Source organism: Pocillopora verrucosa, chromosome 5, assembly GCF_036669915.1.
Source record: "Pocillopora verrucosa isolate sample1 chromosome 5, ASM3666991v2, whole genome shotgun sequence".
Taxonomy (NCBI): Eukaryota; Metazoa; Cnidaria; class Anthozoa; order Scleractinia; family Pocilloporidae; genus Pocillopora; species Pocillopora verrucosa.
In genome coordinates this window covers 1,435,891-1,462,328 of record NC_089316.1, presented here as the reverse complement: position 1 = coordinate 1,462,328, position 26,438 = coordinate 1,435,891, and the positions used below count along the sequence as shown (strand labels likewise).

General features: G+C 36.2%; 4 protein-coding genes across 5 annotated transcripts; 2 read left to right on the top strand and 2 right to left on the bottom strand.

The window, feature by feature from the left end:
- Positions 1-2,642: 2,642 nt before the first annotated feature.
- Positions 2,643-4,721, top strand: LOC131783329 (F-box/LRR-repeat protein 15). Its single transcript, XM_059100063.2, has one exon. It carries the CDS (start codon positions 2,647-2,649, stop codon positions 3,535-3,537), a length of 891 nt encoding a protein of 296 aa, XP_058956046.2. The 5' UTR covers positions 2,643-2,646; the 3' UTR covers positions 3,538-4,721.
- LOC131783321 (dual adapter for phosphotyrosine and 3-phosphotyrosine and 3-phosphoinositide) lies at positions 4,233-10,063 on the bottom strand. Its single transcript, XM_059100050.2, has 9 exons — positions 10,006-10,063; positions 8,612-8,734; positions 8,204-8,337; positions 7,889-8,019; positions 7,016-7,063; positions 6,802-6,864; positions 6,615-6,700; positions 5,707-5,794; positions 4,233-5,199 (listed from the first exon to the last, which is right to left on the bottom strand). Exons 1-9 carry the CDS (start codon positions 10,044-10,046, stop codon positions 5,155-5,157), a joined length of 759 nt encoding a protein of 252 aa, XP_058956033.1. The 5' UTR covers positions 10,047-10,063; the 3' UTR covers positions 4,233-5,154.
- Positions 10,064-11,793: 1,730 nt separating this feature from the next.
- Positions 11,794-14,096, top strand: LOC131783326 (anaphase-promoting complex subunit 13). The gene is made up of 4 exons (XM_059100057.2): positions 11,794-11,844; positions 11,931-12,018; positions 12,663-12,710; positions 13,007-14,096. The coding sequence occupies exons 1-4, from the start codon at positions 11,836-11,838 to the stop codon at positions 13,102-13,104; spliced, it is 243 nt and encodes an 80-aa protein (XP_058956040.1). The 5' UTR covers positions 11,794-11,835; the 3' UTR covers positions 13,105-14,096.
- On the bottom strand, positions 14,083-26,322 carry LOC131783300 (WD repeat-containing and planar cell polarity effector protein fritz homolog). Of its 2 annotated transcripts, none has more exons than XM_066167101.1 (24): positions 26,146-26,322; positions 25,505-25,552; positions 24,794-24,915; positions 24,337-24,396; positions 23,886-24,003; positions 22,908-23,035; positions 22,312-22,389; positions 21,773-21,873; positions 21,605-21,667; positions 20,858-20,957; positions 20,489-20,525; positions 20,258-20,328; positions 19,822-19,872; positions 19,433-19,504; positions 18,963-19,054; positions 18,458-18,565; positions 18,008-18,113; positions 17,784-17,898; positions 17,516-17,639; positions 16,819-16,882; positions 16,527-16,623; positions 15,779-15,988; positions 15,346-15,377; positions 14,083-14,749 (listed from the first exon to the last, which is right to left on the bottom strand). In XM_066167101.1, the coding sequence occupies exons 1-24, from the start codon at positions 26,204-26,206 to the stop codon at positions 14,675-14,677; spliced, it is 2,133 nt and encodes a 710-aa protein (XP_066023198.1). In that variant the 5' UTR covers positions 26,207-26,322; the 3' UTR covers positions 14,083-14,674. The 2 variants fall into 2 exon arrangements, with proteins under 2 accessions (XP_066023198.1, XP_066023199.1); XM_066167102.1 differs by having other exon boundaries at positions 25,511-25,552; positions 26,146-26,321.
- Between the last annotated feature and the right edge of the window lie 116 nt (positions 26,323-26,438).

Sequence of the window (26,438 nt, the reverse complement as noted above, 5' to 3'; positions counted from 1 at the left end):
CGAACCACCACAATTATTCTTTCCCGGAGGTCAATTTGTTGCAATAACCGGGGTACAATATTGGGAAAATAGCATTCGGCGGAAATGATTGAAGTTCCCACTGGATAAACATCATTCCTTTTATGGGGTGTCACCGACAGTTCTTGATGACGACATCATCATCTTTGGATTGTTGAAGTTCCTTTTTGGTGCAATGTCACGATTTGTCCGTGGTGTGTAAAATTAACACTGTATTTCTCAAATTTCCATAGTTCGTCCATCATCTTCAATCTGGGTCTGTCTTATCCATCTGTAGCCATCCCCGTTCAATTTTTAGCTTATGTATGCCTTGAGAGTTTGTCTACCTTTGCATACTGAGTTGAAAACGTTAATTGAGCACCGTGAAGAGTTAAAATGCTGAAGTTTCGAATGTTAGCCTTTCGTCGGAGTGATTGGAGGAATTGTGGGTTGTGTGTGGGTTTTATTTACTGTTTTATCAGTTACACTTTATGATCAGTATACATATTCTCCATACGGTTTTATCTGCATTTCCTATTGCACTGAAAAGGAGAATTTGTTCAACAATGAAGAGTTTCTTTAGTTGGCGGTCATTCCTTTTACCCTCGAGATAGCCACTCTCATGAGGTAAATGGGTTGTAGGTTTCTTCTCAGGGGAGACAGATAGAAGAGAAGAGAACAGGGAAGAGAGCAGCAGCGTCAGACATACCTGCGCATCGTATTAGGCTTAGATTTTTTGGGGTAATTTAGTGTTATCAACTGAGCTGAAAACGTAAATTGGCCAGCGTAAAGAGTTTAAAGACTGAAGTTTCGAGCGTTAGCCCTTCGTCGATCGCTCTGACGAAGGGCTAACGCTCGAAACGTCAGCCTTTAAACTCTTTACGCTGACCAATTTATGTTTTCAGCTCAGTTGATAACACTAAATTACCCTGTTATACTCTCCCACTGACGCAGCACCACAGTTTCTTAAGAAACATACCCCCTTATTAGATTTTTTCGGTCGAGGATTTACTATTGATAACAAACACCGATGGGAGGGTTGAATAAAAAATAAAAAATATTCAGCGCCCATCTTACATCAGATTACGTCAGAGATAGGCTTTGGTGGGGATTAAAATTCAAACAAATAAAAAAACAAATAAAATTAAACAGAGGAACGATAACACCAAGATCCATTTTAAAGCCATAGGTTCGAGGTTTGTTCGATTACCGTTTTTTTTTTGGGGGGGGGGGATTGGGGGGAGGGTTAGGAAGAGGACATCCGTAAGGGTTCTCACACAATAGCGGCAGGTTATTTGTGTTGCGGGCCTGAATTCGTATAGAGTTTTTCGGACGCGTAGTTGTAGGACACAACGCTTTAATCCAGGTCAACTCGTGATTGCGTACTACTTTCAAATTACAGACATTTGTGTTGTCTCGAATTGATCTACGCCTACGGTAATAACTGAACGAAGAAAACCTTAATTAAGAGTACATCAGGGGTAAAAGGAAATTGTAAACCTGATACTTTCGTATTCTGTGCAATAGACAGTGGGAAAAGAACAAATACTGTAAAAAACGAGCATAGCAATCGCAGTCCCCGACACGAAACTACTTTTTAAGACAAAAGCCATGTGCTACCGAGCTACCGTGACTTAGTCAATATCAGTTCGTTTATTCGGCCGCTAGTCGGCCCTAACAACTTGGACAGACAGAGGCTTAATTAATCCGGAGTAAAGGGTGAGTCGTTAAGTTTTTGGTGCGCGACCTATAATACGAGGGCTTTTGGGGGGGTTAAAAGGACTTTAATAACTTCACTGGGTGGGACGAAATTTTGCGAGGTGGAAATTTTAAAAGGTACTTTTTGGGTGTTCGTAATTTGCAGAATATGTATTCCCACTTGATTGCTTTTCTCTTTGAAAAGCAGATTCCTGTTTGTTCTCCTTTTCTGGCTCGCGACTCAAGTGGACAGACAGTTTTGTTAAGAGGACATTAATCACATAATTTTAGATGATCATTTCACAGTCAGTGACTCTCCTTATACACAAAGACTATTATTTAATGCTGTTGGACCCCCTGAGTGACATCGACACTCCTGGTCGCCTTCCTGTCTAGACAGATATTTTGATAAAAATACCTGAACAAACCGATTTATGTCTATGCCAAATTAAAATCGAGGTGTGGCCAAACACATTAATTATCGACTAATTAATATTTCAGCGTCTGACATTATGACACAAATCTTAGAGGAATAAATCATGTATTTACTGGCTCAAATTTTGCCACTTTTCCGCAACCTCGTTCTCATGGCCTTTTACCTTACTTCCCCCAGGTAAGGGAACAGGCCATGGGAACGAGGTTGACTCTCCGCGCCTTTCGTGTCCCCCTAACGGGACAGACTGGTTTTTAAAGGTTGTTTCTCAAAGATGAATTCATTTTACTACATTTTCTCAACCCAAGAAAACCATAAAATAAAAAACAAGGCAGGACTGAAGAAAAAAGGAAATAAAATGAATGAAACTGAATGAAACATGAAAATGAAACAACACGAAATGAATTTTATCAAGGAGGGAGATCGAATGAAGCGCGCACGACATGGGGCTTGGGACGAGGTCAGTCATTCGTATCCAGATCCCATAGGGCTGATCCCATACATGCATATAAATCAAGATGGCTGACAGGCAAGTCATTTCTCCAAATTTCTTCAATCTTCCCTGGGAAGACGTTGTTTTTCCGTATATATTTCCCTGTTTCACCATACCACAGTTATTTCAGCTTAGAAAAGTATGCATATTCTTCCGAGAGGCTTGTGATTCGTACTTCTCTTGGCAAAGAACTCTAGATTGTAGCCGGATTTCATCTCGCCTTACATCGAATGCTTTCATGTTAATGACTAAATCAAATTCTTGTTTACGAACGCTGGTCCTGAAGAACTGCAAAAGCTGGCTGAGCGATGACGTCTTGGTTGAATTATTAAAGCGAAATACTCGGCTATGCGAGCTTGATTTAACTGCTTGTTCGAGTTTGACAAATCTAGCACTCTTCACGTTAGCGGAGTTTAACCCGGATTTGAAAGTGTTAAAGTTACGCGAATGTCGTTGGGTATCATCCGACGCCATTACGCAGTTATCTTTATGCTGCAATTCTCTTCAGATCATTGATTTGACGGGCTGCTGGGAAGTCGCTGATTCATGTGTTTCCTCCCTAGCCTCGTGCTGCAATGGATTGCAAACTGTGCTTCTTAATGACTGTTATGGTATTAGCGATAATTGTGTTCGAATCATTGCAAACTCGTGTCCTCAGCTGAAACATCTCGGTTTACGAGGCTGTTGGCGAGTTTCCAATTCTGCTGTAAAACTGATCGGAGAATACTGCTCTTTACTCAGTGTTCTTGAAGTTAAGGATTGTCGAGATATTTCTGAAGTCAGTCTGGCCCGATTGAGGGTTCGCGGGGTGCAAATTGATGTCGAAAAAACCAAATGGCAACGAATGGCTATTGGCGTGAATGAAAATCGTGAACAAATGGATTGGCAATTTCCTCTAGTCAACCTTAATATCTAAAAGTTGGAACTTGTGTGCTTCCCTTATTCAGTGTGAGGAATGTGATCTACAAGTATCACAGTGCTCCTTTACAAACGTCCTACGTTAATTTTTTTTAGGGGAAGGGGGTGCATTCTATGTTGTCTTTTAAAGTAAGAGTTAAGTCTGTACTCAAGCCAAATGGCCCACATAACTAGAACTAAGGGGCCAGTCATTTATTGTCTGGGGGGGAGGGGAGAGGGGAGAGGAGGATCTTTGGGGAGATCACATGGTTTTCAGGGGGAGCAGAGGGTAGATCAGTTGTCATCAACTGAAGATAAAGAGTGGGACTGTCAACAAGGGGGACTTCATAAGAATATTACAGAGTCTTAAGGGGATCAGGTAAATTTTATCATGAAACAACCAAAATCCCCCATAATAGAGTTTTGTATTACCAGTAGTATTGTGGGATATTTATAACTCCCCTCACCTCTTCATCCTTATTACCAAATTACCAACGTAGGATAATTTAATTGGACTTCTCTGCAGTCACTGTGTGTCCAAAGTTTATCAAGGTTAAGTAATAAGTGACAAAAAAAAAATTATTTAATTAAAAAGTGGGAAATAGCTAGATGAATTTTTACCTTTAAACAAATGTGTTATCCATGAGTTATACATAAAGGGAGTCACTGTCACCCTGCTTTATACTCGTACCAAATAACAATCCAAAAGTCAGATTGAAGTTTAATAGAAGTCTGTTTTATTAAGACTAGTGCTTTGATTGCAGTACTCTTATAAAGAAGTTTTTTAAATACCTAATTCTCTAGTTATAAAGACATACACTCATTAGATTATATAGAATTTAGCTGAATAAGTCATTCCTTGATTTTGATTTAGATCCTAAAGGAAGCACCGGCAAAACATAATTAAAACAACTTAAATTTTAATAAAAAAAGAAAAAAGGACAGACTGTACACTAATCGGGCCTTGTTAATTAACCCTTCAACTCCTACAAGTGATTAACATGTAACTTCTGCCTATAATATCCAGAAATCCAGCAAACAGGTAATGAGAATACGGAAAATTTTCAAGGGAAAGTTTTAATCTTGATCAAACAACAAATTCTCATAATTAATTTAAAGGGAAATGTGTAGCAGCCAGAGGGGAGAATTGACAATCAGATCTTGGGAGGTTAAAGGGTTAAGGTACGAGATTATGAGACCCTGCTTTGGACTCAAAAAAGTGTTCGCCTGTTGCAGGCACGTCATTATTCTCTCTCTATTGGGAGATTTGCAGAGCACTCAAGAGGCTGGTGTTTCCTTCACTTCTTGCTCTGAGTGACTCTCATTCAAACATAATTCCTAGCAACTCCTAATCTGACAGCCTAGACTCAATCATGTGCAATCTGCTGGACAACATGCATTAAAGTTTTTGAAAGTTCTACTAATTGATTAAGTTACATAAAGAAATTGAAACAAACTACACAACAATCACCTTTCACCGTGTTCAAATCCTGCACTATAATGTAAAGAGAATTTTACAACAGAGAAGTTTTCTTGGTAGTAAGAGTGTTGATTCACTCAGAATATGTATTTACATAAACAATACTTTAATTTAAATTAATATCTGAATAAAATGCTCTTGATATAGGCTGATGTCTCATCTGTAGGTTGATTGCCTTTGTCTTGTCACAGTTACATTTTCCTGGAAAGTAACGGAAAAAATCTTGAGAATGGGGAATTTCATCTCAAGGTTAAGTTTTTTAACCTACTGGCATATTAACCATTTTATTCCCAGATCAAATTTGTCATTCTCCTCAATGTCAACCGTACAATTCTTACAGGGTTAGTTCAGAGAATTTAGTATTGGATCAACTAATTATCCCACAAATTGATATTTTTCTTTATTCTCATCACTTATCTGGTTGGTATTGTATTGATATTGTAAGGAGAAATTCTGTCTTAGTCACTCTTGGGAGTTAAAGGGTTAAAACCCATTTTAATTGAGGGCCATAAAACCCAAAACCCAAGCTCTAATGGGTGTGTGATATGCCAAGATAATAACGACAATGATGTTAAGGACAATAATGATGAAGAAAAGTAATGTTATTATATTTGTTGATGGTGTCTTGTTTACTAACACTATTTAACGATCAGGCTCAGTTTCTAACCTGGACTTCAACAATTATTACGAACTGGGGTGGAGACTTACCAGCTTCCATTGAAGAATTTTGATCCACTCTTCAGCTTCTTGTGTTGAATTTGCATAACAGAAGAATGTTCTGTAAGGCATGACAATCCTGAGGAAAAAAAGATTTGAAGCATGTTCAGTTTCAAATGTCTGTACAAGGTAGCTTTTGTTCCATATTAAAGGCTTTAAGCCTCTAACTTCCAAGATCTGAATGCTAATTCTCCCCTCTAGCTGCTACACATTTTCTTTTAACCCTTTAACTCCCAGATCAAATTTGTAATTCTCCCTGCTGTCAACAATACAATTCTTATGATGTTAGTTCAGAGAATTAAGTATTTGATCAACTAATTATCCCCAAATTGATCTTTTTCTTTATTCTCATCCCTTATCTGGTTGATATTGTAGAGAAATTGTAAGGAGAAATTCTGTCTTGGTCAGTCATGGGAGTTTAAGGGTTAAAGCAGTTACAAGAATTTGGTGTTAGATCAAGATAACAAATTCTACCTGATAAGTGTGAGTATTTTCATCACCTGTTTTCTGGATGATGTATAGATATTTTAGGGAGATAATAAATATTAATCACTTCTGGGAGTTAAAGGGTCGAGTCTCTAGCTTGGCTTGTGTGAATAGGCTCTTAGAGTTACTGGGGTGGAAGCCGCCGAGGGAGCTTGTATTTTACTTTTCTCCTTGTATCTGAACATACTTGCACCAAAGCATCTAGGAGGGACCTGTGTATCATCTAAATGGTATTTTGTATTTTGGAAGAAAGGGACAGCCTGAGGTTTAAATTTTTACCTTTACCTCTCAAGTTCAAAACAGATATATTGAGAAATTGTTTTTCAGAAGAAACATTTGAGAGCAGCCAAAGAATGGGTGGTCAGTGCAACAAAACTTATTTGTCTTCCACAATAATTAAACTCAAAGGTTACCTGAAACAATTTCCTTTTCCTAATGAGTCATCTCTTGCCACTTCTTGACATTCTTCAAGGTCTATCGTTTTAATAGGTTCTTTGTCCTTAATTGCAAAATTTAAGCAAGTTAGAAATCTGAAAAATTTGTTGCAACTAAAATAACTTTGTTATCTTGGCAAGTACATGTCTTAGTTCAACAACTCACCCCTTTTGTTTTAAAGTACTTCAGTTCATTTTTCAGTAGTACAAACCACCTTGTTTTCCAATTCTGCAAGAAAATTAATTATCTTAGTTTCACCAAATGTGAATTGTCTTAAAAGAACAAGAAATTCTCACACCTGACATATAAGGAAATGAATGGAAGTCAGACAGGAGAATTTGTGATCTGATCTTGAGAGTGGTAAAATGTGTTTTCTCACCTTTACTTTGCCACCAAGTTTAGTGAGATATCCTTCTTTTGAACCAAACTGGAAAAAAAAAAAAAAAAAGCAAAGGGGTTTATTAACCCTTTCATTCCCACAAGTGACCAAGACAGAATTTCTCCTTACAATATCAATACAATATCAAGCAGGCAGGTGATGAGAATAGAGAAGAATATCAATCATGGGATTATTGGCTGATCCAATACCAAATTCTCTGAGCTAACATCATAAGAATTGTATGGCAGACAGTAAGGAGAATTACTAATTGGATCTTGGGAGTGAAAGGGTTAACCCATTCGTTTCTCAACTGGCCATCCTACAGTCAAAAAGGCCATTTCACACTTAAGTTATTCAGACCAAAAACATATTTTACACAGATACCCAGAACAGGGGTAGTTTAGGATGTTGAGAGAGGGTTGATTGGAAAAGTCAAGAGAAAATTCTCCTCATCCAGTGGCTCCTTTTCATGGTAAGAATTTTCTTATCATATTATTATTCTGAACACTTATTTGCTTAAAACTGTTCAACAAGCAAACAGCAATTCAGACAACAAGGAGTTCTAAGGGTAGACAGAGGAAATATGAAAGACAATATCCTCATTCCACATTAAGAATTTTCAATCTTAGATTATCAATTCTCAGTGAGTTATTTAAGGTGATTGAATGGGTGAGACCAGCTGCCTGCGGCGATGACTCCCTTGCGAGATATATTGTGGATATGTTAATTACTGACAAAAGTTGTACTCAGGATGACCATCACATACACTATCAGACCACAAAATTCAATACTAATTCCCCCCCCCCCATACCCCCCCTAAAGAAAAAAAATCTTATAAGTTTCAAGCACAGATTTTAAGCAGTTCTCACTTACAGAATGATCCATAGAGTTTTCTATGCTACTTTTCCTATTTTTCCCCCACTCTGCATGTACTCGTACTTTCTCATAGGTTGTTGGTTCTTCAATATCTCTTGGATAAGGGTATTTCAATAAAGTAAGGACCCCTGTTTAAGGCAATAAACCATAAAGTAAATTATCTCATGATGAAGGTTTTCTGCTGGTTAATGAAAAAAAAGAGGGAGAAAGTAGTTTTCTCTCATTCACCTTACAATAACAGGAGGAAAGCACTCATTCTGTGAATGCTGTTGTTCAAAATTTGACCTCAATAATAGTACATATTATACTCACCCGAATCACCACCAATCAAAGGCTTATTTTCAAAATGTTCCACAAATTCACTGATATTTGAAAATGATCCCATTCCAAATTTAAACTGTGAACCGTCCCAGCCAATTTGAAAATGCTTCACAGAACTGGCACATCTGAGAAAACAAAAAAAGTGTCAATTTAAAAGTAAGATTCTCATCATTGTCTATACATCACTCTCTGTTGTTCATGGCTTGTCTAATCTGTGTGCAGAAGTGTGCCTTTTGAGGGGTCTGTGTAACCACACCTCTACATTGTAACAGCTTGAATTGTTGCCACTGATACACCTATCAAAAGTTGGAAGGATTCTTCTGACCAAAGAGACAGCTGCTCTAAGTGCATCTGTTGTTGGGATCTTACAAACTGATCTGAGAGATCAAAATAACTTACCTCACTGATAATGAATATTCTCCTGGATTAGATGCACTAGCTCGGAGTAAATAACTCCCATCTCTACCATTTGCCATCAACAAGCCTTCTGCCACATGACGACTTACATTGTAGTGATACCAACTGAAAAATGAGCAAATGAAAAGTCATAATCTATTAGCTTCTCACGATAAAAACAACAAAAGAGAAATAAGGAAGGAAAAAAGGATAAAAGAGAACCAATTTATATAATTGAATGACTTAAGTTTAAGTTTAAGTTTCATGTACAACATGGCTATTTCCTAATGGCTCATTCCATTCCTAATGGCTTTATCATGTGTAATGCAAATTTTAATATTCGTATATAGTATTTTTTAGCCTTTTTTTTCATTTAGTTTTTTTTAATTCTTTCTGTAATTAGTATTAAGTAATCATTTGTATAGTCCGTAATCCAGCCTTTTGGCTGCAATGGATTTTAATAAAGCTATCTATCTATAGTATCTAACTTCTGCCCGGTTCTAATTTTGGTCATAAATTCACCTTTAAAAACATTTGTAATGAATAGGAACTTGATTAAAGCGGTTCCTTTGAATATAAAATAACCTGGGCTTATCTCTAAATTATTTGCGTTCGGATATATACATATTGGAATATCGTTACAACGTGGTATTAGTGCTGCGAATATATAAACACAAACAAGACGCTTATTGATATATACAGATGGCAATCATTTTAACGTTTAGCTGAGGACAAAAATTAAGAGAGACCTCTAGGAAAATAATACATGAACGCTGCTTAAAATTCCAAATAAATTGGAATGAGAAAATTGAACATCAACACACGTTTCCTGCCCCTTGCTAAATCGAACGTTTATTTTCAAGGGTTTTATTGTAAAAAATGCCCACCATTTTTCACGGTATTGTCACTCAGTACGGTTTTAACGACCGCTCTATTTCCTTATGTTAAAAAAACATCCGCTAAAATATAACAGGGTGGCCTAAATTTTCAACAAAGAAAGCAGTAGCCTATATTTTTCAATGAATGTACACAGCAGATGTTTAAAATACGTTTGGTACAAAGAGCTTGTGTAAAAATAAACGGAAAAAATTATTTTCCAGACACAAAACTGGGGAAAAACTTCTCCAAAAAAATTGTTACGCCAGAGTCAAATACATATCGAGATTGGCATCTGATAATTTCCCTTGTAAAATAATCAAACTCCATGGTTTTCTCGGTACGCGGTTCAAATTAACCAACGCATCCGAATTCCATACAAAGACACGTATGATATTTTCAAAGGAAATAAACCTCTGTGTTGCTTCGATCTTTCTGTTAGCTGTATATTTTGAACATTTAATATATAACGCTCCTTCATATTGATAAAGAGGGTTAAGATAGCGAGCATAGACCCTTACCTCAATTGTTCTACCTCAGCGTTCACTCCATGGCCGGCCATCTTTGTTGTATCTTTGTCAAAATTAGGAAATCATTGGCATAAATCCCCTCTGGGGATCCCAGGAGATTTCATTGTTGTATTTACTGAGTGGGGGACGGAAGGGCTGGGTGAATGCGAAACTTCCGGCCGGATGTAAAACAGTAGAAGAGAGTCAAATGCGAAAAGCTTTAAAAGATGCACAGTTTCAATTGTTATTTACACTGACCAACTGGAAAGGTTTTTTTTCTTGCAAAAATGCTAAAAAATCACTTATTTGAAGTACATTCAACTGATGCATTCTAACAATTATGGCGGAAATTCTTATGCTGTTAAAATTACTTTATTCATAAGTTTGTAAGACTTGTTAAATGTTGAGGTTAAACACGAAATACTTCTGATGTTTTGAAACAAAGGTCGCTCCTAGAACACGCCCCAAACTTCCATAACTGGTTTTATGTGTTCATCGTGTTTTTAAACACATGCAAATAAGCTTGTCTAGTTACTGGACGTTTCAATCAAGTAGTCCGCTTCAATTATTCATAACTACGCAAACGCTAATTTGCATTCAGACGTTATGAAGAATAATTAATTTACGATCTAATTTAAGAACCGTAGATTTATTTACCTATTTGTATCAGCAGGAAAATCAAAACAGAACTAAAGAATACGGAATGCAATTTTAGTTTAGCTCTAAGCCACACAGTAGTAAATTATTTGTCCACACATTTTATCAGATTCTTACACGTGGTAATCAAGAAGTGGAGACTATTTGTAACGCTTTAAATCTTGCTAACATCCGAGTGGATAACGCCCTCCTACTTCTAATTAAAAATTGTAATAAAAAAACAAACGACAGTGACTTAATGAAAAGATGGCTGATAATTTTTCCTCTCACCCACGCACCAGATGTCTGTCGCCCGTCTGACGTAAATAAACGACAAATTAAGTGTCTTATCGGTCTACTTACAGACTGCTAGTTTTCCTTTAAAAGTTTTCCTTGAGTCAAATGGAAATTTTATTTACATTTCGGCCAACGAGAAAGATAATAAAACTCTATGCAAAGACGCTTAAAGTTGCAAATTCTCCTAACCTTCAGCTGCCTACAATTTAATTTGCTATATCTTTAAATGCAGATGTCCTGCAACAAATTGAATACCGTATTTCCTCGCGCCCACGCTCTGATAAGCGCTTTCCCCTGAATAAGCGCCCATTCCTTAGGGCCTAGGCCATACGGTCAAAAGAACGCGCCTATATCGAATAGGCACCTCCCCTCCCCAACCTCTCCTCACCCTATGCCCTCACTTTCTCAAATAGTAGAGATCATGAATGAAAACCTGTCTCTATAACCACTTTAACGAAGACTTTCAAGGCTCCGTCTTAAGTGGAATCAGTACAGGAGAATAATAAGTTTCCCCCTCGATATAGCGCTCTCCTCCCCATCGGCGCCCCTCCGTGAAACCGAATTTTAGATAAGCATCCGGGCTCTCACGCGATGCAATGCAATATCTTTCTTAGCCTTTCTCAGTTGTTAGTTGAGAGCGTGAGCCAGTGTCATGAAAGGGCTAGTTAGCTGACTGCTAGTTTGCTCTTGCCTTAATTTTTTTTCTTCATCTTCAGTTGAACTTATTCATATCCACAACAACATTTTTTCATCATAAAGAAAGAAATAAGAAATTATACGTTAGCCATTAAACATTCAAAGAAAATGATATATGTCCCCTCGCATCCCACCCCAGAAAGGCATAAGAAAGCACTGAAACCAGTTCCCTCTCGACATTGTCGCCTGGAGTAATTTAGCAAATCTTGGAACATGTCGCTGGTAACTTGCCCGTCCTAACTTTATTCATCTCTTTTGCATGATTTTTCGATAATAAGATTTTCATTGATGTGTTTTCCTGTTTGTAGGATAGTGAGTTGTCATATGCACATCGTGATGGGCGATTGCTGGAAATTATTGACGAAAACTGGCAGAAGGACAAACTACCTAACGACGGTGTGTAGATGAACGGCGTTAACCTAGAAGCACAGTTCGGCATTCACACAGATAACTCGAGATCACCGGGAAAGAAAAATATTACTAAGTAACAGAGTTGAAATTCATTGGTTCAAATACTCTCAGCAATCTTCATGGCAGATGCCCGTGAGATCCTTTCGAACAGAGAGTTTGTTCGGAGAATGACCTCGTTCAACCTCGTTTCACAGCTGTTGTCTCGGGTTAACATTGGTTCCTCGTTTATTAAGATAATCGAATGGCGCCATATCAGTAAATCAGGTTGTTATTCTTGGCAATCGCCGCTCGAAACAAAAGTAGCTATGCTATCCAAGGGTATTAGAGAACAACTTTGGGTAAGAGTCTCGCCCTCATTCATCGTTCAAACCCAGCCTTTTGATCCAGTGTGCAGAGCACAAATTATTGAGCTGCCATGCCTCTCCTATGCCACACTAAACTGCATCACAAGGGGAAAGCGAGGGGAAAGTCCATGAGTACCCACCTCCCCCTACCCTGTGAGGAATACTATTTTGATTCAACCACGTACAGTTTACAAAACCATATGAGTGTATCTCATATTATATATTGGATTATAACTGAGCCCCTTTTCAACTTTAACCTTCAACTGACTTCTCATTCTGTTTTAGAAATTGCTGTTCCAGAATTTGAACTTCCACCTGTGGACGACAGTGACCGTGAGTATAGACCATTATTTCTACTGTAGTGCAAGGTTTTCAAAGTTTTAGTGAAGGAAAGGTATGCTCAAAAGCATTTGTAAACATTTCATCAGATGTTAGACTATTGTTTAAAACATCAAAATTGGTTGGAACCGTAATTTGATGATCAATCCCTGAAGGTGAAATGATACTCTTTCAGGCAAATAATTCTCTTGTGAGTCCAGTAACCACTGCACAACACTATTCTGTGCAAGGGTTCTGTTGTCTCATTAATTGAAAATCACTTGTCATGTGTTTCTCTTTCACTTTTACAGACAATGGAGCCACAGACTCCCTAAAAGAGCAAGAACAGAAATGGACAGATCTTGGAATCCAGCAACTACAAGAATCACCGCAGCACACTGGGAACTAAATGAAAACATTGTATTTGACAAAATGCTAGTTACTAAGAAAGCTAGGGAAGAGAAAAACAAATCCATCGATATAAAGTTAGAGTTGGTTTTTGTTCCCTATCAAACCATGATAATTTAAGTTTACATATTTCCTTTTCCTACAAATAAATTAATTAACCCTTTACACCCTAACATCAGTATGCATATTCTCCATACTGATCTCTGTACATTTCCCAAGGTGCTGACAAGGAGAATTAGCTTAATGATCCAGAGCTTCTGTAGTTAACGATCATTTCCATTATCCTCATGACTTTAGCGTGTGATTCAGGGGTGATATTGTGAGGAGAATTTAGATGCTAATCACTCTTAGACGTTAAAGGGTTAAGCAATAGACTGCACTTCTTATTGGTTTACTGGCAAAATAACACACTTAGGATGTTGGGAAAACATGAAAAGTTTGTGGTAAATTATGAGTGGTGTACTCATTAAATACTGCCCCACAGAGAAATAGTGAAAGATTTGCTGCAAGCACAGGAATAAGTACTACCAGTTGTAAAGACTATTGAGATTAAAAAGTTGTTTGGTTTGGAAGAGGAGCATGTAAGATTAACCAACCAGGTGTTATGACTATAATAGTAACATCTGAGAACATAGTGCAAAGTTTCTCTGTTTCTGAATTGCCTGTACCTGCCGTTTACATTACTTTTCGTAACCTTTTTCACACAGAATTCATTACAACAAATTTTCAAAAGAACCTGTGTTGAGTTTTATTTTCTTTTTTCAAGGATTTTTTTTAAGTACAAACTCTAGAGGCCAAATAGTTACTTAACAACCATCAGTATTACTATTGTGTTACAAGAACACCTAAACATGCAGTAACAATGCTCTTAGTATGAAAATAATTTACATATGAAATGTACAAAATTTAACATAAAATATGTTTTGAAAATGTAAAGTGTATCTTGACTCATGCCTGTACAATGAACGGTAATAAAGATAATAAATTTGAAAATATGGGATTTCATGTAAACACAGTATAAATATCATTAATTTGAGTACAATGCACAAATGCAGTTTGTGGAGCATAGAACTTGGCACAAAATTACAAACATTAAATAAATCTACACCAAGAGTTAACATTTAAGGTGTAGCTACCCTAAAGAACATAAATGTGAACTTGAACATAACAGAGAGGGTTTTTTAAAACCTGTTTCTGATTACCAAAGGTGACAAACTTACACCTTCTCGTCACAATTTCAATACAATATCCAACAAGAAAGTGATGAGAATAAACAGAGTAATCAACTAGAAAATGCTTTCTTAATAGGTAACCAAATTCTCATAACTAATATATAAGGAAATGTAGGACAAGTTAAAGGAGAGTTGCATATCAAATCTTGAAAGCAAAAAGGATATAAGAAAGGACAGATATCATTTTATCTGCCAGACAAATTGTTACTCTGAAGATAATAGTAGTGAACGCTGTAGTTTGTGTTATCAACACTTATCTCTTAAAGGTGATAGCTTTTAGATTCATACATTAAGAGCTTGAAAAAAACTTTAGTCAGAACATGAGGAATAATACTTGTATCACACCACACCAAAATGTACAATTTTCAGTGTTCCAGCAGGATTTGCTATCTCCTCTGAATCATCAATTCCCAGCTGCCAAGAAAATCGTTCAATTACTAATTAAACATCAGTATATGTAACAAAAAGATTCCACAATGTTGAGCATCTGTTCAGTAATAAGTCACAGTTTACATTAAATGTGGTAAGAACAAAAAAGTGGCACATGAGGTGTAACTGATTGTGTCACTGACATTCTTGTCATATTTTGAAGTCTTCTGTGATCTAAAACTGAACAAACCCATGGCAAAATGGGAAGGATTTCATATGTTTTACATAATAATAAAGCAAAAAGTTGTAAGACCAATCTAGATGTCTACAAAAGCTTACATAAACTGGTATGGCATATGACTGTGAAATCTTAGGTCCCAGGTTTGATTCCTTGTGAGCGTTTAAACTTTATTTTAATTTCTTGCCTGTGAAAAAGCTCAATATCTTTACTCATACGTTTTGTTTAATCCTAATCAAAAAAGAGTGGTAATGATGGGAATTTCACAAACTCAAAGAACAAGTTGCTTTGTAAAAGGATCAAAATGGTAGCAGAACTTATCAATCTGCAAGTTATGTTTATTGAATAGGTTGGAGTACTAATATTGATGTGAGTTGAATATGCAAGTTTACCATAAACTTACCTCATCAATTCCTTGCCCTGAATAGTGCTGACCTAGAATGAAAGACAAAGGCAGGAAATAATAATAAAAATAAAACTGTCAGTAATTCAAAGTGGGAAAATCAAGTATGTTTGAGATAATCAGACAAGAGGAAATAGTCATATGAAATGTCCGCTATTTTGAGGTACAGGTGTAGTCATCATAAACATGATGTTACAAAATTACCAAATCCACTTATTTTGCATCTTCTGAAGAGTTAATGGTGTTCCTTTAAAACTAGTTTTTTAAAACCTATTTAGAAATTGGTATTTTTTCCTATCACGCTTCTGCAATTTTTCAAATGATGTGGGTCATTACAACTTCCTGTCATCAAAAAAATGTTACCCAATGATTTAGAGAAGGAAGAAAGTGAACTCTATAAACATTATCAGTGATGAGCAGCACTGAAACTCACTTCTTTGTGCTCCTTGCATAAAATTGGCACCATCACTGTCCTCATCCTCCAATGGCATCAGGTGATGAGATGTTACTGTGTGATTATGCATGTAATCATACTCATCATTGTGATAATAAACACCATCGCTACTCCTTATAAGACCATTGGCCATTTCCTCCTCAATGTAGGACAGGTCCTCTTCTTCATCATCATATGATTCACCAGTATCTTACAAATGAAATGAAAGTGTTAATAAGAGTCAATTTCTTTCAAGTGTTGTAAAAAACAAACCAAAATTATCACAGCTGCCAATGAGAGTGGAAGAAAAAAAACATGGAGCCAATGAGAAATCAAAGCAAAAAAACTTTAACACCCTGAATAGCTGAAAAGTTGGTGAAATTTGGGAAATGACATTTGAGAAAATTTAAAACACATTGTGTTGATATAGAGCAGACAGGGAAGAATAGGAAAATAGTTGTATAATGAAACCTTTGTCTCTAATTATGTCACAGTGGAACAGAAATCCCCATATTTGTGGAAAATGTAATTCCCTTTCTCACTTCTGTTTTCCTTTGGAATGGATTTACTTTTACTGGGCCAGATGGCTTCTTGTTGACTGGGTCATCATGATCACTTAAACCCATACGGACAGACACACAAAACTTTTCACTAAAATGGTTTACTAGTAAAAAGATTGTATAGGCAAGGCCTTGCAGGTCATGTGAAAAACCTGTTTAGTATTATTTACTTTTTGATACAAATGTACCTGATGTTAGAGATTCATTGTCAATTTGTATGGCTCTTTGCTTTGCTACTTCAGCAAGTGGTAAATTACCAAGGTCAGCAGCCAGGTAATGAATGTCCTACCAAAGGAAACAAAATAAACCTTCATTATAACATCTTACAGGTGACACAAACATGACAAAGAGCTGAAAAATAAATGACCACAAAAGATTAGAATTGAAAAATTCAACAACACACAAAAAAGACATGAAATTGAGGAAACAAGTTATAATACTGGTTTTAATTGAAGTGATTGTGATTAACAATTGGCTCACCATGAAAAGGTCTTTTGCTCCTATGTCTACAGCTAATAGAAATGCCTTTTCAAATCTTCTAAATCTAGCATAACCATGGAAAAGAGCAAAAAATAAAGCAATATTTAATTTAATAGTTTATTGTGAAATAATAATTTGCTGTTAACTAATCATCATGTCTAGATCCTGTTGTAAAGAATTAATTTAAAATCAACCAATTCTTGGGGATTAAGGACAATCTACATCAGTGACCAAGACAGATTTTCTCCTCACAATATCAACAGAAAATCAAGCAGACAAGTATTGAGAATAAAGAAAAATACCAATTAAGGAATTATTAGTTGATCAAATATCAAATTCTCAAAATTAATTTTATGAGAATTGTAGAGCAGACAGTAAGGAGAGTTGGGATTAAAGGGTTAAAACCTTCAAAATTTTCATACTGGACAGTCTGAGATTTTTTTGAGAGTAATCAAAATTTTAGATAATTGTCAGTATCCAAGCTTTAACCCTCCACAACCAAGAGCATTTACTACCCAATTTCTGCTAAGACTATCAAGACATTTGTAGGCAGAAAGGTGACCAGGAGATCATATCAATGAGGAGAACTTCTCTGATCAAACGGCAGATTCTCAAAGCTAAAAATAAATGAGATGTATCACAGACTTTTACACTGGGATGTTAAGAGCAAAAGGTATAAGTTAAGTGACATAAACACCTAAGCAAGTGATGGAAGAATCTTCTAGACAATTTACTGATCATGTCTCTGTGATGTAGAACTGTTTCATCTGAGAGCGGTCGGCTGGGTGCATAAAAACTACCAAGTGTCTCTTCAAGAAGACCTGAGGAGGAAAATTCAGGACTGAAATGTCAAGTTGGAGGTAACATAGTTTGCCACAACTATTGTAAACTATGAAATTGGAAAATTGTATTGTCCCAGAGGAGAATTAGAATCATAAATTGCAACTAATGGTCTTCTTAATTACCTTCCCTCTCAGAGTTCAGTGGAAGTTTTAGTAGATAATTCATAATAGTGGACATGCAGGCAAAACAAGCATTGCCCTCCGTGTTCCAGTTCATACTGTTAAGAAAGTTCACTGCCTGTAAAATAAAAGGTACCAGTATCACTTATCATAATCAAACTTTTTCATAACATCAGAGACCAGTCTCTCTATCCTCACATAATAATGTTGATTTCCACACTACATACCTCTTCAGCTTGTTCATGTTTAATATACTCTGACACCAGCTCCACTGTGCCAAGTCGTCCATTTGTCAACACACCTAATTCAAGTCTCAACAAACACAAAGGTCCCCTGTAAAAGACAGAAACATTTGATGAAAATTTTCAAAATGAAGACACTCACTTTTGGAAAGTGACCGTGAAACGGAATGAGCATTTACCCTTAAACCACTAAGAGCTACCAACATTTAATTTCTCCTTACAATATAACCCTGAATCACACATTATGGTCATGAGAATAAAGGAAATGATCACCAACTAAAGAAGCTCTTGATTGTTAAACAAATTCTCCTTATCAGTACTTTAGGAAATGTATAGAGAACAGTATAGAGAATATGCATACTGATGATAGGGTGTAAAGAGTTAAGGAAAAATTGGTAGTGACCCTGCTGTCAAAAATTGTGTATCACTACAAACCTGTCAAACAAGATAACCAAGTTGTCATGGCAACATAAACTGTTGTCTGAGAGGTTACCAATAGGAGCTTCGCATGACCAGGACACCTTATTCAGTTTCACTGGGTTCCTAAAAGACAAATTCTAAACATTATCCTGTAAAATTTAGAACATAAAACAGAGTTCCTCTTCAAGGCGAAAAAAAGGGCCTGACATCCATTGATAGCAATTAGAGTTTATTTCTGTCACAGTTGGATAAAGAGACCATAAGTATTGTTTTTTCCTCTAGACTCCCCTCCCCTACCTTGCATCTTGTCTGGTTTTGCTCACAATTTGCTTGTCCTTATCTACACTTTGGGGTGGGGAGAGACAGCACAAAGAAATTGTACCAACAATTCAATTTGCTGCTAATTAACAAAAAAGATACTTATTATAAAAAAAATATCCACCTAAGAGACTTGGTAAGTTGAGCAAAAAAAATCAGTAATTGGGTTATAGTAATCATCAAATGTTAAAAATCGGCTTACAGTAAGTATTCACGGAGCTTCAACGTATGTTGTGGGGAAGGATTTTCTGCTACAAGTTGAATAAGGACTGGAGCCAATGCCATGTCGTATACCTAGAAGAAATCCACATATTCATTAGTCATTGATTCAGCAATAACATTTAATAACAGCACAATTCAAACCACACATGCTAAAAAGCCTCAAAGAAATCTTTCATGAAAGCTGCATTTAAAACTGGTGATTATTTGAAGGGAGTTAACCCTTCAACTCCCACGAGTGACCAAGACAGAATTTCTACCTACAATATCACTACAATATCAAGCAGGCAAGTGATGAGAATCAAGAAAAATATCAATTATGGGATTGCTAATTGATCTAATACCAAATTCTCCAACTAACATAATCAGAATCGTTTGGCAGACAGTAAGGAGAATTACTAATGAGTTCTTGGGAGTTGAGGTTAAAAGCTACACATTTCTTGTTGTATTTACCTTAATGTCTCCATCAGCACTACATACTAGCACCACAGCATCACCAGGATGCCAATGTATATTTGATGGAATCTAAGGAAATGCAACACATTTATCATTCAACACAAGATCAATCAATCAGTCAGTCAGCCAGTAAATCTGTCAGTTGATCAGTCAATCAATCAATTGATCAAAATTTTGATCAATCAATCAATCAGGCACTTAGTCAATCAGTGAGACAGCCAGCGAGTCAATGTGTCAGTCAATCATTTAGTCAGTCATAATCAGTCAAGCAACTGAAAGTGCACTGGATATTTTTCACACAATTATAATATCATACATGAAATAAAACTATCAGCACATTACAGTAAAATGTATAATCATGAAGCTGTGATGTGCACATTTCTTACCAGGCTGCCTTTTGTCATCTGGGTCACTCGTCTGTGGTCATCATACAGCATCTATCAGGAAATGTCATTCACAAGCAATCAGTGAGTCAGTAAATCAGCCAGTCAGTCACTCAGTCAGTCAGTCGGTCAGATAGTTAGTCAGTAAGCCAGTCAGTCAGGAAGTAAATCAGTCAGTCAGCCAATCAAATGTACAAGGAAAGTTCTTAAAGGGGCTGTGATAGTTCATCATTTGTTTCATGTTACTTACCTGTCAAGGACTCCAATTTAGCTTAACTAAATGGATCTTCAAGAAGAAAAATTACTAGCCATGTAATAAACAACTTGAACTCTTAGATAATGTGCGATGTTTAGTTTAAGTACACAACAAATATTTACACCGCAAAGCTCAGTTTCCATACAATTTGAATAACATCTATATTTAAAATTGTTCACATACCAAAGTGCCATCCTCACATCCCAGCAGGAGTTTGTCTTCAGCGTGATTTCTTTGTTGAACAATAATTGAAGCTAAACACATACCAGGACAAAAATTGATGTGAACATCAGTAATAATAACTGTAGTGGGTTGCATGATCGCTATGACCGAAACAAATCAAACAAATGAATAAATTGAAAAATAGGGTGAAACACCAAATCAAGTTAACACCTAAACTTCATTGCTCAATACCTTTTAATGGAATAGTGGTAGTAGAGAGTTTTTCAATCTGTTGAAGTAAAATTCACATATTAAACAATAATTTTAAAAGCAATTTTTAAAAAAAAAATCCCTACAGAAATCAGGATAATCAGCTACAGAAATGGAATATTAAGCCTTTAACCCTTTTAACCCTGAAAAGTGATAAGCATCTAATTTCTCCTTACAACATCATCCCTGAATCACACATTAAGGTCACAAGAATAAAGGAAATGATCACCATCAAAAGAAGCTCTTGATTGTTGAACAATTTCTCCTTATCAGCACCATAGGAAATGTATACAGAACAGTATGGAGAAGATGCATACTAATGTTGATGTACATAATTGTTGCTTGACCAACCTTGGTGCCATTGTAAACATAAATACAACTATCAATGCTATTTTCTCCTCCTCCAGCTGATGACTGCTCCAAGGTAAGAATGTGGTGGGGCTGATTGAAACTAAGGAATTTAAGAAAATATTTGTGAACATTGTTCAGGCATGTGATGATTAAACCAAATAAATATACAACAATGAGGTTACACAAGATGTGATGTAGGACATTAGAAAGAGAGTTCAAGGAGCAGAGGCTTAGAACCTGGAATGAAGCAGTCACAGATACACAGGAAAGCGCAAGCAGGAGACTGAGAGGGAGTGGCCCTATCTTCTCCAAGGAGAGGAAGGGAATGTGGTAATATTTCAAACAGATGTTACAAGCAGCGTTATATTTCAGTCCCATTGAATGTCAAGGATATCATGCATATGCAGGATAAGAAATTATTCAGTGGAGCTAGGGCCCTAAGCCATCATCCATTAAATGAAATTCTGCCAAAGCCTAAACCCCAGCAATATAATTTACATTGAAAGGTTTGCCTCCGCCCAAAGATTAACACAAAACATTTCATGAACACATTTGTGAATAGACTAATTTTTGAACACAACCTGTTATAATTACATAATTTAATTTAGGCCATAGTATATTATTTTAACTATCATTACAGTTTTTTGTTTATGTAACATACGATATGTATCTGTTATCTTATGGTTTATTAAAGTCAGACTTCAAGACTTCAAGATGATGATAACAAGGTCAAAAGTATTTACGTACCTGAACAAAGCATGTACAGGCTCGGAGTCTGATCTAACAAAGGACAGCATCTCAATCTTTGGCCTTGATAATCATCAGAAATAAAAAGAAGCTTTAATCAGAGAAACAGATTAAAAAATGATTCATTTTGTATAACAATCATGCGCTGGTGGTATTCAAAATCCTTACCCATTCAAACTAAAGATGGCCATATTTGCTCTGTCCTTTTCAGCAGTCATTGGAGACCATGGCCAAGCTTCTTCACTGTGGCCAGACCACCAAACCAGTGCCTGTTAACAATGATCAAAGGTTACATCTAATGTCAACTTCATGCCTCATTACTATTGGATATCATCCAAGTTTCCCTTACATAAGTTAATCCACTTGGATAAGACTCAAACCTACACCTCTGACTCTTTACACCCTAACATCAGTATGCATATTCTCCATACTGTTCTCTAGACATTTCCTAAGATACTGACATGGAGAATTTGTCTAACAATCAAGAGCTTCTTTAGTTGGTGTTCAGCTCCTTCATTCTTGTGACCTTAAGGTTTGATTCAGGGGTGATATGGTAAGGAGAAATTAGATGCTGGTCACTCTTAGGGGTTGAAGGGTTAAATCCAGGGTCCAGGCTGATTATTAGCACATTACATTCCCCACAGCTTAAACTACATCGATAACAATGAAATTTTTTGAGTGTTACTTAATTATTTTAATCCTCTTACCATGTCTTGGCGTGAGTTGATTGACAAGTGCCTGTCAAGTCTCTTACTTGATGGCCCCGGTAGATCAATGTACATTGTCTTAGAAAGAAAGTCAGTAAGAAAATAAAAATTACTACAGGTCAATATCAATATCTGGGCTACTGCCTACCTACCCCTCCCCTAACCCAACAACAGTCAATTGATAACAAGTTAGGGTTAATGTTGGGTTAGGGGAGGGGTAGGTGGGCAAGATACTGATATTGATCCATTATTACAATAAATTTTAGTTGTGTTCCATAATGAGGAAAAGAGAAGATGCATTGAAGCCAGAAAAGTTGGAGAGAAGAGGATGGAGTTGAACAGGTACCCTGCAGTTTAGAAGATAGGGTGTAGCGTGTGAGGAAGAGGAGGGAGGGGGAAGCATAGTCAGGATTTTTCATAGGGGTGGGGGAGCAGAGTCTTGAATTTCTACATGCCTTCCATGAAAAAACTTGTATACCCTTGCACTGCCAGGTGTATCACTAGGATTGCACTTCTGAGGCAAGAAGGACCAGCAAATAACATAGGAGGTTTTGTTGGACAGAATTGACTAAAAAGATACAGTTCAATAGAACTACCTTTGGTTCCATGGCTGACATTTTTTCCAGCTTTTTGAAGTCCAGGCTTGGTTTTTTGTTAAAATACATATAGCAAATTTTAGGTTTTTCCTTTAGCGAGAACAACAAAAAAGAGTCTCTGACAATTGCTGAAAATAAAAATAAGATACGTCACTCTCCAGCAGCATGTAAGGAAATTAGCACAGCTTTTCTTTATCATCCTTTTGACCACTGAAATTCACAGGTAGTATTTCTATCATAAGTTACTACAGTAACTACAGAGATTTAGTTGTACCTAAACACGTAAAAATTAGCCATATGAAGCCATGTTTTGGAATCTTCATGATGCCATTGTCCAGATAAATGTTAGGATAATGAATTCTGCTAGAATTAATAATTGCAATAAATTTACATGATAAAGAATGCAAGATTAAATTACAGAAATACTTTAACACTTTAATTTAGTCTTGCATTCTTTATCATGTAAATTTATTGCAGTTATTAATACTCACAGAATTCATCATCCTAACATTTACCATGACAATGGCATCATAAAGACTCTGAAACATTGGTTAATATTGCTAATTTTTATGTGTTTAAGTTACTACAAAGTGTGAATATAATGTCAAGTTAATTGGAGTCAACAGGATCAACCATGAAATGCAAGTGTGCCAATCTACCTTATACTGTGTAGTTTTCCATGAACTTTGTGTTTTGGAGAACACGCTGCACCTGCACTGTGTTGCGCCTCATGAGTCCACAATATTTTTCCATAATATTGACAAAAATTGTTGTCAATAAGAGTACAGACCCCGCCAAACCACTGTCGATTTGTTAAGTATTTATATATACTAGCCCACCTTGCCTCGTCTTTGAGATGAGGCTCTACTGTTCCTTAGACATACCAAAAAGGCTTGTCATAAAATGAATATAAAAGAATACTAATCAAGTCTGCCACATAGGCATAAAATCCATTATATTAAGGATTTATTTGCATACCTTTGTTTATTGCATCAGGAACTTTTCCAGTTAAACTCTTGTCAAGGGAAATTTTTTCAATATCACCAGAAGAAGAGGACACCAAGATGGAAATCAAAGATCCATTACTAAGAAGCACCTAACCATGAAAAGCAAAAGCATCTTAATTAATTGTCTGTCAGGGATCTGCCTGAGTAGAAAACAATGCCATTACTGAGAAGTCTTCCAGACAACTGCACATTCCTTTTCCCCCTTTCAGAGTATGCTATGGATATTTATTAAGTAACATTTTATAACTATATGTCAAGGACTGAAATAATTAATTTTATATTTCAGGCACACATCACAAATGAATGACACATCGCCACAACAGATCACCAAAACAGGTCACCGCAACTGTCAGTTTCATGTGTGTTGCTTAAATATTAATTTTTTTTCCTCTTTTTTAACTCAAACTCTGACCCTGATGCACCTGGATATTTCTTAAAGTTCTCCATCGAACATCAAGGACTCTGTTCTGCTGTAACAAATCCTTAAAAAAGGAAAAAAAATCAAAGTAAGCAGATGATGGATTAGAAATATGCAAAGAATGATTGTACAATTTCATTGATCTAACAACTTTTGTTTCTAAAGAGTCTCTTCACTGCATTTGAAGAAGAAGACCCTATAACGTTAAGAACAATGTAACAGTAAAACTGCATAAAAGTTGAAAATATAAGGTATTGTCCTTGAAAAAAAAAATAAAAACTTGCCAAAATTCGCCCTCAGTTTGATAGTTACATAGCTTTTTTAATTTCACAATAAATAAGAATATTTTCTTTAAAAAACATTCCAAAGATATAACAATTATTGATTTCTCCTTTGCTAACTATTCAATTATGTCTTGATAAAATAAGGAGAAAAAAAGACTAAGACAGACAGCTCCTGACCTCACACTCTTTAAGTACATCTCTTAGCTTCTCTGGTCTACGGTTTTTTGGTGTCCATGATATTCCCCTGTCCTCTCCCCAAAGTCTCCTTTGTTCAGAGTAAGATGTGTCCCCTGCAGGGCCTAGTAGACCAATGACTACACTCAATTAACTCTCCAGGGAGGAGAAGAGGTAAACACTTCCTATAATAATTCTTCAACAGCTTAGCAAGAGAGGGGAGGACCCGGGATGCCCATGATCCCCCTTTATAAGCCTTATTTAAAAGTAAACATGGTAATGGAGGTCAACATAGCAATCATGTGAGTATCCTCTGTTTGAAACAATGTGATTCTCCCTTTGAAAAATCCCGGCTATGCTCCTGTTCTTTGCTAAAAAGGGTGCAGAAAGGTGTGAGGAAGATAAAATTTTGTATATGCAAAAAAGTATACTGAATTCCATCATGAGATGTTGAAGTATAATGGTCAATCATCATGTTTTCCAAATTTAACCCATCATCAGAGGCAAAATTTATTTGAGAAATTCCTTCACCTGGAAGTTTACACTCAGTAATCAACTGATACTTCCAGGTTCAAATCAATTTTCAGAGGAAATTTTTCCACTTATGAGACAAGTTTTTCTCATAGGATATCTTCCAACATACCATTTTCACAAAAATACCATCAATGGAAAATCAAATCCTTTACATAGAACAGTAAACAAAAAAATTGCCACCTGTACCAGAAGCTTTATCATGGTAAATATGGGTGCCAATATCAGAACCTGTGTTGGACAGAAAATAACATAAATATTACCCATTCCACAAGGAGTGTGTTCAGATTTACTACTAAACACGAATATTCAGGATCAAAACAGGTTTAATTTATTTACATTGAACCATAAATAGTTTTCATGGGTCTTCCAATTAATTATCAAAGAAGCCACTGATACTTTCCCTCTCCTAATCTATATTTATGATCGTGCCCATAGTAAAAATTTTTAAACTGGGAAAAACAAAATCTATGGAAACAACGTTTTTCAAAGGATTATTGAAAGCAGACTGCTGCAATTTTAGTCACAAAATCCTCATAGCTTTATCAAAGCAACATTTGAATAAATATCATCTCTCAAACTTTTACTGACAAATGAGGACTAAGGTTCTTTCACTGTTAATCATGAGTGTTTTAGCACCGATCATGACACCCTTTTAATTTTTTATACGACATACACTTCTCACTTCGATAAGACTTTGATAACAATAGCATTTCATATTATTGTGATGGAAAACTACTTCTGTCGCTTCGAAATTTTAAAGCTCACGGGAAGCTGAGGATTCTTTAGCCGGTGAGAGCAATGGAATTTTTAGTCACACTTGCCTGTCCTGTTTGCAAACTTCCTCAATGACCAGAAGTGCAAATGGCCAAGTAAGCTTGCCATCTAATCACTACACGGTGAGTTCTTTCATGTTACATAAGTCACGAACTCACGAACTCAACAAAGTCAGCCATGTTACGTTTCAACGTGATGCGTTGTGTACGTTACATATTCTATCCTACTAACTTTAATGTTCTTTCCTTCAATGTTCTTTTGAATGATCGTATTAAAGTATCAATGAAGTGAGTAACTTGTAACGTAAAGAGTACGTTTCCTTTTTTTTTTCATTTATTTT

Coding starts and splice junctions, on each gene's coding strand:
- LOC131783300 (XM_066167101.1), bottom strand. CDS start 26,206: ATGGCAAGCTTACTTGGCCATTTGCACTTCTGGTCATTGAGGAAGTTT. Junction 24,004..24,336: donor GAACTTTAAGAAATATCCAG/GTGCATCAGGGT, acceptor TTTCATGGTTAG/GTGCTTCTTAGTAATGGATC. Junction 21,874..22,311: donor TCAACTCACGCCAAGACATG/GTAAGAGGATTA, acceptor CATTGTTAACAG/GCACTGGTTTGGTGGTCTGG.
- LOC131783329 (XM_059100063.2), top strand. CDS start 2,647: ATGGCTGACAGGCAAGTCATTTCTCCAAATTTCTTCAATCTTCCCTGG.
- LOC131783326 (XM_059100057.2), top strand. Junction 12,019..12,662: donor GGACAAACTACCTAACGACG/GTGTGTAGATGA, acceptor ATTCTGTTTTAG/AAATTGCTGTTCCAGAATTT. Junction 12,711..13,006: donor ACCTGTGGACGACAGTGACC/GTGAGTATAGAC, acceptor TCACTTTTACAG/ACAATGGAGCCACAGACTCC.
- LOC131783321 (XM_059100050.2), bottom strand. CDS start 10,046: ATGGCCGGCCATGGAGTGAACGCTGAGGTAGAACAATTGAG. Junction 8,020..8,203: donor TTTGATTGGTGGTGATTCGG/GTGAGTATAATA, acceptor TGCCTTAAACAG/GGGTCCTTACTTTATTGAAA. Junction 5,795..6,614: donor GGAAAAGGAAATTGTTTCAG/GTAACCTTTGAG, acceptor TTTTTTCCTCAG/GATTGTCATGCCTTACAGAA.